General features: G+C 39.0%; 1 protein-coding gene across 1 annotated transcript in view; it reads left to right on the forward strand.

The window, feature by feature from the left end:
• The window catches only part of Erc2 (ELKS/RAB6-interacting/CAST family member 2), an 827,882-nt gene that overhangs the window by 125,208 nt on the left and 685,128 nt on the right, over positions 1-17,546 (forward strand). The window contains 1 exon segment of the mRNA XM_076931310.1: positions 17,505-17,528. Coding sequence (XP_076787425.1) covers positions 17,505-17,528 — 24 coding nt within the window.

Consider the following 17,546-nt stretch of genomic DNA (forward strand, 5'->3'; position numbering starts at 1 on the left):
GAGTTTCGTGTACGTTGCTCTAGGAATTCCTTGATTTGAGTATGACCCTGAGTATGACCCTGACATACTCATAGTACCATTATATTATCCAATAGCACTTGTAGATCTTTGTTCTAAGGGCTCATGATTGTGACAGCAATTGTTATAGATTCCTCTTGGACTCTACTAACCTTACGCGTGGAGTAACTGTTAACGCTGGATACCAGCTGCCATAACTGATTGCCCAGTGGTGGACATCTGGCTTAAACCACCCGTCCCTGCTATGCACTTTGCCCTGGGTGATTTTACTTTGGAAGAAGAAGTTGTCGAAAAAAGTCACATGCTTTTCCCAGAGGCCCTTGCTACTTCCCATTTCCTCCTTTCTTTGCCTCATTTCCCCCCAAGCACATGGCATAATCTACTGTCTCTTTCCTGTGATCTCCTTTTTGACTTAAGACAGGCCAAACTGATTGCTTTTCTTTCAACCTGAAGAATATTAACTAAAGTACAGTTTCAAGTATGTAAGTTATTTTTTGGGGAAACTATTTGCCAAATGAAAATGGGACATAAGAAGGCTTCAGTAATGTACTCATCTCTCAGCATCATCCTAAACATTTTCCTTCTTCCCTCCCTCATTCCCCCTCTCTTCCTCTGTGTCTTTTCTTTCCTCCTTCTTTTTACTATTATTATTTTGTGTGTGCACAAGTGTATATCTGTATGCATATGTGTGGGCATGCCACGGTGTAAGTTTGTGTGCAGGTCAGAGGATAGCATTTGGGAGTTAGTGCTCTTCTACCTTGTTGAGGCAGACTCTCTTTGTTTCTGTCATGCTCCATTCTGGCTGACCCTCCAGCCAGTTCTCCTGTCTCTACTTGCCATCTCACCGTAGGAGTGCTTTGATTACCAATGTGTGCTGCTGTATCTTGCTTTTTCATGTGTGTTCCAGGCCACAGATGGAACTCATGCTTGGTCAAAGAACACTTTTGCCTGATTAGCCACGTCACCATTCTCCCATCACCCAAAATGTTTAACATTCTTGTTGAAATATACTTGACATACTATAAAAGTCACAATTTAAAGTTGTGAAATTCAGGGATTTGTAAAGTATATCCACAGCATTGTAAAGTAGTAATAATTATCCAACTAAAAATGTAGCATTCTCCCCTACAAAGCCTGTGTCTTCAGTCGTCATTCTTCACCCTCCATTCACCTAGCAATGAACAGGTTGGTTTATGTTTTTTCTTGTCTATTGATATTACATTCTTATGATATGTTGACCAGACTCTTTTTCATGGGGCATATAAATTTATTTTCTCTTTGTTAAGACAAAATATCTGCAAGAGCAACTTATGGAAGAAAAGGTCTATTTGTCTCAGAGTTAAAGAGGTCATTCAGCCTATTGTGTTGGGAAGGCAGGGCAGAGCAGAATAAGGCTGCTGGTCACATTACTTCTGAGTCAGGATGCAGAGAGAGTGGGATGCTGACGTTCAGCTTTTCCTCCTCCTCTCCATCCTTCTCTTCCTCCTTCTCTTTATCCTCCTCTTTCTTCTCCCCCTCTTCCTCCTCTTCCTTCCCCTACTCCCTTCTTTTTCTGTCCAGATCCCTGGTCATGGAATGGTGCCACCCATTTAAACCTCAGTTAAACCTCTCTTGTAAGATGCCAAGAGGTTTGTCTCCTTGGTCATTCTAAGTCCCTTCAAGTAGACAATCAGTATTAAAGATCACATGGGTTATGGTTCATTCATTTTATTTCATTCATTCATATATTAATCTTCTTTTTCTCTATACACATGTATATATCTGCATACATATTTATTGTTTACACATTAAATGTTTAGATATTTTGGGGAAACAGTGGTAAATACCCTATCTTCATACCCAAGAAAAGGATACTGGCCTTCAATTCTAATGCATTAATAAATAGAAAACTCTTAAAGAGTTTGTGTTCTTATGCTACTTATGAACCTAAGTTTGCCTAGTACATTGTTTAAGTTAAAACTTGAAGAAGTTTCAACATTGACACTTCATGCTTTTCCAGTCACTTAAAATTCCATCAGGACAACAGATAGGCACATGGAAATGCTATTTAAAGGCAGAAAAAGATGAACAAAAGAGCGGATGTTAAATGCAGTATTGACATTTCTGATGCTTGTTTAAAATCTCCCCTCATTATCTTTTAGATAATAATGACAACAAACAACAGTGAAGAAATAAGTTTAACATATTTCTATATTACCTAAAATAAGTGATGAGTGTGTACAATCATGTCTTACATAAATATGTTGTATGACTATATTTACATGTACATAAATTAGCTGGTATGATTTCTTCTTTTACTAGAAAAGGAATCTTGGCACATGCCTCTATAAAATAATAGATAGCTCAGTAATGGTTGAGTAAAAGTACAGATGAACCAGCTCATGTAGTTTGTCTTGTGGTCCCATTGGGGGCGCCATTCACAGGTTATTTAGGCTTAATGAGTCATACCACCTTGCTATGCTCAGTTTATCGTCCTTTCCCATCTTTGTTGGCAAATGAGCTTTGCTTTGAAGATGCTGTTTCTCAAACCTTTATTACCTACAGATGTCCTAGGTGCCATGCCATAATTGCAGATCCTGATTCAGCACACATGAGGTAGGGTGAGAGCCTACTAGTTAATGCTGCTGGGATACTAAGTGGTGTGGATACCTTTTCTCACCTCTCCCAGGGTGGAGTGTCCCAAGAAGAGAAGCAATGGGAAGCAGGTGGTACTCCGGGAGAATCTCTCCTCATTAAAATTTTTAGTAGAAGAGACTAGAGTTTACTTAGGCTACCCATGTGGCTCAATATAGGTAGTATTATTATCTAGCCAGGCATTTGAAATTAATCTAGATAAACCTTTTTACCTATTCTAAAAGTACTTATGTATTTGGCAAATTGTTAAGTGAATATAGTATGAGGTGGTGAAGAGAACATAACAGAAAAAATGGGCAATAAATATTTTTAAGTGCTATCTGAAAAGGTTTACCAAGCAATTAAACAAAAGTGCTATCTTGTGACAGCATTGAGTCTGACTTAATATTGTAAAAATTTTAAGCTATTAGTGCTAGATTACACATTTGAGGTTGTTTCTTCAACCAACCAAATAAATACCAACTTCTTTTTTTCAAAATTGAAAATAGATTTTTTCTAATATATTCCAATTATGATTTCTCCTCCTCCCACTCCACTCAGATCTTTCCCACCTCCCCACTCACTCAAATCCACCCCTTCTCACTCACCAGAAAACAAACAGGCATATAAAACAGAAAAAAAAAAAAAACAGAAAAAGAGCCAAAGAAAAGCACAAGAAACACACACACACCCACACCCACACACACACACACACACACACACACACTAACACACACAGAAGTTACATATAAACATAAGACCAGAAACCATATATATAAGCAAAAAATCTGTATGGAAAAAAAGAAAAGTCAAGACAAAGCATTATGAAACAAAAGCCTTCCAAAATTACCATTGAGTTAGTTTTGTGTTGTTCATCTACTGTGGGACCCAATTTCCAATTTCTTAAACTTCAGGGTTTTTTAAAAACTAATGTTAGGTTGAGAAGTGTTGACAGTAGGGGATGCTATTGTCCTATAGTTGCTTATACATTATATACAGTACTAGAAAAATTACCTGACCTTCCAAACAGGAATGGTTGTTATTCTTGAGAATTATATGCAAGTCAGTTAATGGGAAATCAATTACATCCATTCTTTGAGTTGGTCTTAAGACAACTGTTTCCTGCTTTTTTTTTTTTATTTAAGAAAATGTCAAAGTGCTTAGTATATTATTTCCACTGTTGCATTTGTTTGATGATTGAAAATTTATGTTCAGTAGGCCTGTCTCTGCTTCTCACTTAAATAGAGGAAAAAAAAAAGAATTTCAAATTCTGGGCCTCTAGCCATCACTATCTCCAAATAATGATACTGTTCCTCATGTGCCAGACCCCATACTTTGTGTTTTATGAGAGACACTGTGCTTGCTTGCTTACTCAACAAGCATCTCATGTAGTCTTTGCATGAACTCTGTAAGTTAGTTAAAATTATTGTTTTTATTTATGGAAGAAGAGTTGATACTTAAGAGTATTCCAGTGATTTGTTGCGAGCAACAGGGGCTGTAACAGGTAGGTAGAATCAAAATCAAAATTTTGACCATGCTCACTGCTCTCCAAAGACATGATTAGTGATTTTTGTGACCACATAACTATATGGATACAAAGCTATAATTAGAACAGGAGTCCTTAAATCTAACCTGAGTAGTGTGTCACCTTAGAGCATTGGTGTGTAATAAAACCCAAAAGTTTTTCTTGCTTACAAAGGCAGATTTTTCTATGTATTCTGTTCTTAGTGTTATAAATCTTGGCAAAATATCATGTATCCACCAACATGGGTTCTACAATCGTCAGTGGCACCATGTCTGTGTGAGGAGCCCAGGGTCCTGCTGCTTGTGAAAATCACCATCCTGTGTATGTTGTTCAGCGACCTTTGGGTTTCTTTAGAGTATTCTACGTGAAGAGAGAGGGCCTGGGCTCATATATGGGAATACTCTTTTCTTCATACCTTTCTCAGCACTCCAAGCTTCCTCCAGCTCCTGCATGTGTTTCCAGTTGGGCTGTTGTTTGTCTTTTCACACACATGGCTTAGCCCAGGGAAGGGTTGGAGCCACAGTAAGTATTGTGCATCCTGTACACGGGATTACAGGCAGAAGGATCAGAGAACCTACCCTAAAAATTTGATTAGAGGCAAACTGGAAAATGATTAATAAGCAAATAAAGTCACAAGAGAAGTAGAGCAGGCCAAGTGGTCTGCAGAGAAATTCTGCTTTCTTTGAAAGGGTTATGCTAAGTCCTTGCCTGAGAAGGAGTGTGGATTTATTTTTAAAAAAAAAAGAAGAAGAAACTTCAAGACTTCTGGGTATATGCCAATTCATCTTTTTATATATCTTGGAGACAGTTTTCATAGCAATGGAGCCCTAAACTGCTTTACAGTGCAAAAACTTTATCTTTTTTTTTTTTTTTTGTTTTCCCCCCACAGTGTGGAAAAGAGCTTAAGGTCACAAATTCTTAAAAAATCTGCCAGGAACTCATATTTTCCATGTTTGGGGATAAGACACAGTAGATTCTAAACATCTGGCTAGTCCCCATTTAAATAATTGTGTGTTCCATGCACATCATACATATATAATTATATTTTCATTCTATTTACCTTTTTGTGTTTTAGACATTCTGAAATCTGGATTAGATTCTGACTCCAGTAGCTGTTGGAAGTTGGCCTTCTAAACATTGGCTCAGAGAAAGTGTATTTCTCCCTTCCTCATTTCTCTATATAAACTTGAGTATGGTTTAGTTTCTCGTATTTTCATTTTTCTTCTTTTTTCTTTAAAAAAAAAAAGAAGAAATGAGTATGGGAGCTCATGGGAGTTGTGTAAAATGAAATTCTGTGATTTTTTTTTTTAGGGGTTGGGAGACTTTAGAGTTGGCTAGAGGAGACATCGGTTTTAGACACTGGCCCATATCTGCTAATAATGTGAGTGCAGTGAAACCCAGTGAAACCCTCTACGTGAGCCACCACTGTTCATCCTCTCCTGGCATGGACACAGGGTTGGCAGCTTCCCATCAGTGCCATCCGCTGAATGACCTGGCAATCATGAGCCATTTGAGTTTTGTTGGAGAGAACTGGACACAGTGAGCTCATGTCAAGGACACCACTCCCCATACTAACCGCAAAGAGGACCAGAGGCCTGGCCTCCCCCACACTGTGGCCCTGTGCTGACAAGTGCTGAGACAGTTTCCTCCCGTCTTTCTTTCTGTATCTCATTCACTATTGTGGGGACCATGTAACAGTTCTGTACTTCTCAGTATAGGGAAATTAGCAATTGTCCTTGGGAAGGCGTTTTGTGTATATTTAAGACCCTGAAAGAAAGATAGTAAGCACATTTTATTGATAATATATAACCATTCCTCACAGCACAGCCTCAAAGATAATGTATTAGCATCTTGTAGAATGTTCTTCTAGGGAAAGCACATTGGGAAGCAGGGTTAAACACAATCTGCTAAAACACAAGTGTACTGATGTCTTGTTAGTGAGGTCTAGCAGGTTACTGCTCTTTGCTTTCTGGCTGTAAGGTCATCATTATTGGAAGATGACGAATACTTTTCACTCAGGGTCTGTCTGGAGGAAAACAGTCTCGTTGAGTCTTATTAATATTAAATACTGTAAGGTCCACACAATTATTTCCATCTTACAGTGAGCCACTATGGCTTAGGAAAGGTCCATGTTAGCTTGGAGAAGCCGTGGTAAATGGGGAAATCTCAGTCAGGTCTTAAAGCTCACACCTTTCTTCTTGAGCAGTACAGTGTTAGCTCAAGAAGACAGGCAAGATTTCCCAGCCAAATGTCACTTTTATGAGATCTTATGTCACTACCCTCTTTGTAGGCCAGCTTTGTGTCTGAATGCTAGGTGTCAGTGTGCTTCTACCCCAGGGCATACATATCTATAAGTACCTTGAGCCTACCCTCTGAGTCAACTATGGGAGCATGGGAGTATATAGAGATAGGCCTTGCTGGTATATGGAGAATATGGTCTAGTTCATACATGCTGTGTAGGGAACATTTTAACTGAACTCAATGACATAAGGTAGGTCTCTAATGTATGGTCTAGGAATCAGACATGCTAAGAAGCACATTCTACATCATACAATTGGGAAATAATCTGGCCAGGATTAGAACCAGACAGGCTGTTCTAGAATCTAGGCTGCTACACATGATATTACCTTTCTCACTCTCTGTGAGTCAGTGTCTGTGAAGGCCAGAAGAGTGTTGGATCTCTTGGAGTGGAAGTTTCAGACAGTTGTGGGTGAGCTGACAGAGACTGGTGCTGGAAATAGAGTTTAGGTACTCTGGAAGAGCAGTATGTGCTCTTAACCACAGAGCCTTTCCTCTCCTCTTCTCCCTGCTTCCCTATCTCCTTCCCTTCCCTCCACCTCCTCCCTCCCCCTTTCCACCTCTCCTTCTTCCTCCCCTCCCCTCTCCCTTCCTCTCCTCTCTTCTCTTGAGACAAGGTCTGATTGTGTAGCTCTGGCTGCTCTGGTATCTGCTATGTAGATCAGGCACCCTTGGACTCTCAGGGATCTGTCTTCCACTGTTTCTAAAATGCTGGGATTAAAGCCATGAGCCTGCCAGGCCTGATTTCTGTTGCATTTTTCTGTTATGGGATTATATATTGCAGGTAATAATCTTTTGGCATTTTATGAACAAAAATCTCTCTCATTTTTATGGCTTGTTCTTTTGTACTCTGTAGTGTCTTTTGTGTAACAGAAATCCCTGATTTTAATATTGTTAAATTTACCTATCTTCTGTTTTTTTTTTTTTATGGCTGCCTTTTTTCTCCCCCCTCCACTCCCCCTCCCCTCTCCTTCCTCCCCCTCCCCTCCCCTTCCTCCCCCTCCCCTCCCCTTCCTCCCCCTCCCCTCCCCTCCCCTCCCCCTCCCCGTCCCCTCCCCCTCCCCTCCCCCTCCCCTCCCCCTCCCCGTCGTCGTCGTCTTCTTCTTCTTCTTCTTCTTCTTCTTCTTCTTCTTCTTCTTCTTCTTCTTCTTCTTCTTCTTCTTCTTCTTCTTCTTCTTCTTCTTCTTCTTCTTCTTCTTCTTCTTCTTCTTCTTCTGTCATTCCCTGTTAGTAGGAAACTATTTTTCTTATTTCCTGTAATTTATATATTCTTTTGATGTTTCTAAGTTTATGCCTATATACAACAATTGATAATGTTAGAAATATTCCCTTTTCAGTTTGTCATATACTCAGTTTCTGGTCATACTGTTTTGACTCAAGCCTCCAGGATAATGTTTCTAGGTACTACTGACCATGGGCATGGCTTCCTTTCATTTAAATGGGAATTCTTATCCTAGTATAGTATAAATACTTATACTAGGTATTCATTCTCTGTATACAGTGGAGCACATTTTAGGAGTGGTTTTCTTAGATTTAAACAAGCAAACAAACAAACAAACAGGAATGACTAGATTTTGAACAGATGATGTTTTTTTTTCTTCTTTTCTCTGTTGTGGTTTTTTCACATTAAAAGTTTGTCTGTGTTTGAATCACTATTCTTTTTTTCTAAAAGAAATACAACTAGGTTATATACATGTTTTGTATTTCTTTTATAAGTCTGACTTTTTTGTGAGCAGTACTCATGGTCTGGGTGTGAGGTTGGGCTCTGAGTTACGTTCCTCATGTTCGAATCCAGCTGTTGTGCCAAGCTAGTCAAGTGCCAAGTGATGAATGGGGAGGCTCTCTGAGGCAGTGCATAATTGGAGTCAACTAGGCTTTATTTAAGGGAGAGAATTTTAAATCTCTATTTAATAGCTACAGAACTCATCCATTTCTTCTAGAATTAGATTATAGAAGATACTTTTCTAGTCATCTGTCCCTTTCATCATCTTTTACAATTTTGGCAGGTGGATCTCTGTGAGTTCAAGGCCAGCCTATGCAACATAGTGAATTTTAGGTCAGCCAGGGATATAGACGTAGTGAGACCTATCTTAACTAAGCAAAACAGAAGTAAATCTAAAAATGAAAAATTGTTTGCATGCTGTCTTTTAAATCCCCATGTGTTGTGATTTAGGAAATGTTTATTTGATTCTTCAAAACACCAATGGCTCTTTGGATTGTCTCCACTAGTGCCCTGCTTCACCTTAACCCATCCTTGAGGCTTTCATTTATAATACTGTATTTTTCATTACCACACTTCATTTTATTCTTTTCCAAATCTGCCAGTTCATTTTAGAGTGCCACTTTTACACTTTTAGCTTTTTACAATTTCTTTAAAGAAGTATTCATTTGTATATTTAAACATTTCAAAAACATTACCTGTTCTGTATATGACTGCCAGTCATGGAGTTTGCCTAGTGTTTCTGATAATTTTCTCCAATTTGTTCATGTTGTAAAGCATTTTATTTTGTCCCCAACAGGGGCTTTGTTCTCTGCTCTTCTGCACCCCCAGAAGATTTGTTTTTATCTTTTTCAGAGATGTGGATGGGCCAAGGTACTTGAGACCATTCTTTCTATTGTTCAGAACCTGGGGAGCCTTGCTGGGGACACATAAGCAGCGCAGGCTTTGTCTCAGTTACTTCTCCAGCTCCATATTTGCACTGGCATTTGCTCCTGTAAGAGAGTGACTAGAACTTTCTTGTGTGCCTGTGAGTTTTATCTCTCTCTCTGTCTCCCCTCCCCACTCCATTCTCTTCCAACCTCTTTTCTCTTTCTTTTTTCTCCTTTTAAAAATAAGCCTTACTATACCTGGGAAGAGGATTTACTTTCATTTAGCTATAGTGTAATGGGAAGATGTGTCAGGAAATGTAATGATTCTAGAAAGACACATTGATATGACTTCCCCCATTGTCCTAGGATGCTGTCATCAAACTTTTGTGTGACCTAGATTGGAAACAAACTGGACCTACTAAGTTAGTTAGCTTCCATGCCATTGATAGTTCAATATAAGAAGAGTCCTTTAAAACACTCCTTTTTTATGGACTAAAGTGATATGCAGGACAGTTAAGATTATAAATAAGTGGAAAGAAAGGCTAAACGAACTGGTTAAAGGACATACATCAAGGTACATATGGTACAGTCTACTTGTATTTGTTGCAATTTCTTGCAGCCAGTAGTCTGGACTGCCATTGTTATAGCTGCTATTTCTCTCTATGTTTCTTAGTGGCCATAGAGAAAGGACCTTTCCTTTTGAGCTTTGATTTTCCATGGCCAACTGGAGAATGAGTCTAGCATCAGGATGGTAAGTAAAATATTCTTACATCCTTGTCCAACACATGCACTTTTGTACTTGCAGGAGGTTAGCTAAGATGCTAGCAGTTTGGTACCCAGGCCCAAAGTTGAAAACCAGGGGTCTCTCTTGTCCTGATGAAGGAGGGCACTGGATGGGATTTTCCCTCTAATGATCAATACAGAAGAAGACTTTGGGAAGGTGAAACCCTTGAGATGGCCAGGAGATTCCAAAGAGATGGTCTTGCAATACAGTCTTGTAGATTGCTGCTTGCTAGGCTCATAATTTGAGTGACTGACTTAAAAGTGTGAATCATCATGGTTGAAGAGTGGAAAGATTTCAACCAGATAGACTGAATAATTTGAGTACTGGGAATTGCAAACTGGTCATTGTTTTTCTGACTTTTAGCTCTTAGAGAAGGTAATATGGCTTTGATAGGGATCTCACTTGTATAACCTAGATAGGATGGCTAATTCTTTGTTTTTTTTAATTTGTTTTTGTTTTTGTTTTTTGAGACAGGGTTTCTCTGTATTGCTCTGGCTGTCCTGGAACTCACTCTGTAGACCAGGCTGGCCTCAAACTTAGAATCCACCTGCCTCTGCCTCCCAAGTATTGGGATTAAAGGAATGCGCCACCAATTCCCGGCAGGATAGCTAATTCTTAATTGTGAAAATTTCTGTGACTGTTATAACTGTCTACTTGTCTGCTGTAACCACCCTCCCCCATTATTCTTTGGCACATTCAGGAAGACTTGTGTCACTTCAGCACCCATGTGTATAGTGGTTCAAACAGGGCCCTGGAGATCATGCTACCAACAAAAGGCTCCTTACTGAGCTGAGGGATCTGGAACAACTTGTTTTATTTGATTGTGTCTATATTCTTATCCCTTAAGAGGAGATTGTAATGGTGGATGCCTTTCTGAGCTGTTATGAAGGTTGACTAGAGGTTGGGACCATGTGTGGCAGATGTTAAGTGCTGTACAGATTTCCTCTGTAAGTATTCCTCAGTAGTTTTGGTTTTTCTTTGGCTCTGGATATTTCCATGGGTTCTTCCTTTTGCAGCTTCATGTTAGGGAGAGACTCTCATTCCTTGAAGACACCACTCAGTGGTGAATTCAACATAGCTCTCATGTGGTACAAAGTTTCTCTATGTGTCTAGCCACCCAGATATGGCTTTTAGTCACAACACTCATATCGTTTCATCTGTGGCTTTGCTTGTCTAGAGAACCGTGAGCTGTTATGTGTAGCTTTTGCTACCCTGCCTTAGCTCTGGGAACAGGCTATGCTACCAGCCTCAACCGGCTTCCTTTGAATCTATGGATAAAAGACACACACATAGGTTGCTCAATTTCAACTTGCCTTTGGACACAGTTGCTGGGTGTTACTATCTCATGCCTGGAAATGTGCACCCTTAACAATATTCTTATCTTTGCACCTCCCACCTGCCTTAAACTTTAGTTGCTAAGATACATCTAGTCCCTGCTAAACATCCCTGACCACCCACCTACAGGAGTGGCCATAGACTGTGGCTCCTCCCAAGACCTCACATGGCTGCTTGGTTTTTCTCTCTTTAAAGACTGGTGAACTACTCTCCTCCCTTGCATCTCTTTTCCTCCAGAGACCCAGAAGTCTCGCCTATTCCTTCCACTCAGCAATTGGCCCATGGATTCTTTTTTTTTTAAATTGGAGATTTTATTTATTTACATTTCAGATGCCATCCCCTTTCCCCATTTCCCCTCCCTAGAAACCCCCTATCCCATCCTTCCTCCTCCTTTTTGCTTTTATACCATTTTAATTACATGCAAGTGTTAAGGTCAGTTCTAAGTTGAGGAACTAGCAATAAAATAGATGCAAACAGTCAAGGAACAAGGATGACAATAAACACCAATACTTAAAGAACAAGCAAGGCATTAAACAAAATTTCATGAACACTCCCATGATCACTGTTTCTAAGGGCTTATCAGGATGATCAAAATATCTGAGCCAACTTCCCTGTCCTAGCCCAAAGTCATTTTCATGTCTGAAGCTTACTTCCTTGTTCTAGCCTAAGATTTAGATTCCTGCCTGAAATTACTTCTTTGATCTAGTCTAATATTTAGATTCCTGCCTGAAATTACTTCTTTGTTCTAGCTTAATGTCAGCTTCCTGCCTGAAGCTTACTTCCTTGTCCTTGGCCCATGTCAGATTCTTAATAAGCAGCTCCAAAAGCTCTCTGCCTCTCCCTCTTTTTTATTTCACAAACAAGGCTAAGCCTGTCTTAGGTCGTTCTGCCAAGAATGCTTTCCTTACCCATCATGGAATATGCATTATCAAAAGCAATGCATTTATGTCTTAGGTTGGTAAGGCTCTGTGTAGAATCTTACCTGTTCTTGTCTTGCCAGCCTGTTAATTTAATAACTCTGTCTGGAGGTTCATTTTCAGGTTCAAGACATGTACTTTAGCTGCTAACATGTTGATGTTGTTAAAGACAAGCTTTAACCCAATGTGGCCCATGGATTCTTTACTGACAAATCAAGAACCAATTGAGAAACAGAACCTTATCATCAGAATTGCCCCTACACCTCACCTTTTCAGTTCAATAACCTGTTCTCTCAGACATAAATTGAACAAATCCATAACAATCATGTAAATTACATACTATGATATACAAATGACATCTAGTATATTTGTCAATTAGATAAAGTACTCTACCCTTCATGCCTAACTTAAAGAATTATGACTCAATCTTTAGATTATGTTTAGATTTTAGCCTGTAATGGCATCTGAAAACCATGTCTTCCACTCTATAACTGCTTTCTCAATGTTAAACAACTTGAGTTTGATCATAAGACTAAAACTAGTCTTCAACCCTGTTAGAAATCTGAGAACAACTTAAATATTACCTCTGTATATAGGAAGCAACAAACATAGCTTCTCAAACTTAAACAGTTTTAGAGACAGCTGACTATCTGGACAGCCCCCTAATTCCTCAAAATGTTGGCGAATCAGTCTTCAGCCTTCTGACCCAGGATCATCTGACAGACCTATGCAAAACAGAATTATTAAGGACTGTTTACCCTTTCTTGGCAGAGTAACAGTTGACTATTTTGCACAATGTGCCCCTTTCTTGGAAAGTATATTGTATGCAGATGAAATAGGCAATCTCTGCCCAGTAGCTACCTTGCCATGATAAGCAACATTGCCTGGAGGTGAAGAGGCTCAATTTCTTCTTCGAACCAAGAAGAGGGTGTTGTCAGGAGCAGACATGTCTCATTGTCAAATGATTAAATAACATTAAATGTCATAGTCTGTGGATTTCTAATGTTTTCGAAGATTATCTGTCTATATAAGATAATCTGAACTGTTAAGCCTTGACTACTCTTAGCTATTTCTAATTGAAATATATTGAAAACACCATTTTATAATTAAATCAGAATCTAACATAACCATGAGTTTGCTATCTGGCCCTTAACTCTTATTGCTTAATCATCTAAAAACAGTTTGTAATAGCAGTTATTAGAAGGACTAGGTCTAAGTGTTGTATTCTTAAATGAGTTAGATAGGCACAATGCATATCTGAGAATAACAATGTTAATCTTAAATTTTGTATCAATATAAGAAATTCATACCAATGAAAACTTAAATCTGTATCAAAATAAATTCTACACCAATGTAAGAAATTATAACTTCAACCTTGCATTAATTATAAAGATTTTTACCAAATTAAGATTATGGCTACACAATCTATCCACCTATTTCCTCCCTGTTCAAAATTATGACCACTCCAAAATTATCCCTTAAAATGACAACTTTTTTTTTTTTCAATTTGTAAGATAACCATTATCAGGCCTCCAAACTCAGGGTTTATAACTCTTTATAAATTCTTTCTGCTGAACAGCAGTGACAACAGTTTTTTTTTTAAGGGGTTGAAGAGGGTTAGGAAAATTAGAAAATTTGATTGGACCTAAAAAAGCTAGCTTTAGCATCTATTTTCCAGTTTCTGTATGCTTAGAAGGCTCAGGGCTTGACTAAAGTTCTGACCAGATCCATCTGAAAGGTTGAATGAGGCAAGATGACCTGGAATCTGTGGCAATCACCAAAGCAGTTTTGGGAAGCAACTGAAAGCAGAGGTCCAAGCATGTCAGTTCAGCATCCCTGAGGATGAATCTTTCCAAATCTGTATATTCTATAGTATATAAATCTCACAACCAACATTCTAGTACCATTAATATATGGTTTGTGCAGGGTACACAGATTAGTTAAGGATGAAATTTTTTCTTTGAGCATGTAAAAGACAGCTGTCCTTTTATGAGTTAATTTTATCAATAACCAATTATAATATGTCTTCATTCATGCCATATGGAAGATGGCACAAAGAATCTTTACCTATCCTTTTTGATTCTTTTGAAATTTTTTAGTTCTTCAAAGGATCTCCCCCTGTAAAATCTGATCCATATCACTCTGGAAGGGGTCCAGAGCCTATTCTTATTTCCTGTCAATACAAATGCAAATTAAACTAAACTTTAGAATTCTATCCTTTGACTACCTGCTTGTAGGAATCAGGCAGGTTTTATTGTCTGGCTCTCTGTCCCAGAGCAGCCATTCTGTCTCTTTGCATAGCAAGGATCCCAGCGTCTGTGAGCTGCTCTTCTTGTGTTCCTTTGTTCAAGTTTCTTGAAGGCTGAAGCAATCATGTGACCCATTCCACTCAGCTCATTGAGAAACCAATTTTTCTCTTCCTAGACTTATATCATTGTGTGTGATCTATCTGAGAATTCCTAAATTAATAGTGGATTCTTGCCCCACGTTAGGCGCCATCTGTTGCATGTAGCTTTTGCTATCCCACCTTAGCTCTGGGGAATGGACTGCACTACCAGCCCCCACCTAGCTTTCCTTGAATGCATGGATAAAACACACACACACACACACACACACACACACACACACACACACACACTGCTCAATTTCAACTTGCCTGTGGACATAATTGCTGGGTGCTACTATCTCCTGCCTGGAAAAGTGTGCCCTTTAACAATATTCTTATCTTTGTACCTCCCACCTGCCCTAAACTTTAGTTGCTAAGGTACATCTAGTTCTGGCTAAACATCCCTGACCATCTGCCTATAAAAGCAGCCATAGGCTGCGGCTCGTCCTGAGACCTCACATGGCTGCTTGGCTTTTCTCTCTCTAAAGCCTGATGAATGCCTCTCCTCCCTCACATCTGTCTCTTTTCCTCCATGGACCTGGAAGTTCCACCTATTCCTTCTACCCAGCAATTGGCCCATGGCTTCTTTACTGATAGATCAAGAACCAATTGAGGAACAGGACCTTGGCATCAGACCTGCTCCTACAGAGAGCTATTTCTTCTTCCTCTTGTTTTATATTTTATGAGTTTGAGAGATAGAAGGCAACTCATACTGAATGGATTAATGGACCTTCTCTTCTTCCCTTAAACCTGGCACCTGATGTACTATTTTGTTATTCCACTCAGGAGTAAGATCAGCATTAGAGTGAGCCCTACTTTGTAGATTTGAAAACAGGGGAACATGATTATAAACAGCTTGCCCACCCAGGGACAGATCCTTTACTGTCAGCTTGCCAGTGGTGACACCTGTGATCAGAGGATGTCTACAGATTTAGTTTGGAACCTCCTTCTGGGTTATATATGGATCATGTATAAACAAACATTATTCTTGGTTGCTCTCAAGAATTCTCACCATCCATCCAGTTTCCATTCTCATCATCCTGATTCATTGCAGTTGTCTCTAAATTAACTTAGATCAACTCAGGAACCCATACCACCATCAAAGGACAAAGCCATACTAACATAAAACATATTTAACTAATCAGAAGGCAGTAGCTAAAGCATGCCCCAAAGAGCAGGACAGAAGGTTTACACCTTCCAACACAATTTGTTTTGATTGGCTTAGGAGATGGAGCCTGGGTGGAAAAAGATCACATGGCCCTGTGGGCTTAGCTCATATTTTCTATGGCAGTTTTATTAAGGTAAAAATTAATACAGTTTGCCTCTGTAAGTACAGACTATCAGTTTTCATATGTTCTCAGAACTGTGTAACTAACACCACTATCTAGCTTGAAATTTTGTTTCTCAAACCACAAGGAAACATCATAATGGTCAATAGTTACATCCTTTTTATTTCCTGGCAATCCTTAATTTATCTCCATCTATGAATTTGCTTATCTGGACATAGTGTAAGTAGAATCACACCATTTGTGGACTTTTGTGATTGGCTTCTTTTGTGGGGACATAATATTTTCAGAGTCAATCTTAAGTTAAATTACCCAATTTTGTGGCTAAATAATATTTCATTGACTGGATATATCATATTTATGCACTGATTAATTGATTGACATATAGATTACTTATACTTTTTTGGCAATGTATACAATGCTGCTATGAATATCTGTTCTAAATCAGCTGGTAGATGGATAAATAAAAGTTAGCATTTTTTTTAAATCATGGAATAAAATTCAGTTATAGAGAGGAATGAAATTCTGATGCTAAAGCAGGCATTACATTCTGAATGCACATGAAACCAAAGAAACCATTTATTTTATGATTTCACTGATAAGGAATGTCTTTTATAGGCAAATTTATAGAGACAGAAAGAAGATTATTGTCTCTCAGTACTTTGGTCTTGGAAAAGAAATGGAAAGTGGGTTGCTAAAGGGTACAGGTTTTTTTTTCTGTGCTGATAAACATGATAAAAACTGTGTTGATAGTCACATAGCCTTGTGACTAAAGACCCTGAAACTCACATTTACAAGACTGTGTTGTATCACAAAGTAATCAGTAATAAATGTCAATAGGAAGCATGCAGTGCCCTTTGAGGCACCATGGCACACAGCTAAGAAGGAGAATACCCTCCCTCTGTGTGCTCTAGGACCTTCTCCTTCCTCAGTGTGAACAATGTGGCAGTGAACCACACTTGTACTAGTTTCTTGGTGGTGGCCACATTCAGAGAGATTTCAACCTCTGGGTATCAGCTGTAAGACTTCAGAGAGATTCCAAATGTTGTCTATTCCAATATTTATTTAACTAAGACATGGTATTATCTGTGCCTTATAACACTGTGCGTCCCTGTGGGCAAGAGCCCTTGTCTTACGTCCAGCTTGATTCCTCAGCTTAATGTTGTGGTCTGGTCCACAGGCAGGATTATGTATCCATGAATGAATGAGTAACTGCTATTTTTGAAGCCTCTTGGTATGTCCCTGGGCAAAAACCATGTTCAGGCTTCTGGCCTCTGCCTCTGACCAGCCCGAGGTTGGTCTGGAAAGGAGGACAACTGACTTCCTTCAAGGGTTCTTTTTTGCAACTGTTAACTACTTTCTCTAGTGTTTTCCACTGTGGTGACTGGAAACAATGTTTAGAGTATTGTGCTTTCCTCTCCGGTAAGATATCCAAAAAATTGCTGTTAGGTCAGAGAGGAGAGAGAGAGAGAAAGAGAGAGAGAAACAAAAGGCTAGTAAACTAAGCCTTGATTGGCTTTTTTCTTTCTTTTTCCTTTGCCCTCCTTTTTTCTTTTTGTGTTGACTCAGCATCAATGCTCTGAATTGTGTGTAGCTTATGGGTGTTGGCTTAATGAGATTTTTTTCTTTCTTTTTTTCTTCTGTGGAGGTACTCTGTGTTAAGTTCTTTCTGTTGAATATCCTTTGCTTGCACTGGACTTTTCTTTATGTTGATTTTTTGCTTCATTTTTTTTTCATTTCCCATGCTGTTCAGTTACTGGACGCCAGAAGAACCAAGGTTTGTCTGCTCTTTGCT

This window comes from Arvicanthis niloticus, chromosome 3 (assembly GCF_011762505.2).
Source record: "Arvicanthis niloticus isolate mArvNil1 chromosome 3, mArvNil1.pat.X, whole genome shotgun sequence".
Classification (NCBI taxonomy): Eukaryota; Metazoa; Chordata; class Mammalia; order Rodentia; family Muridae; genus Arvicanthis; species Arvicanthis niloticus.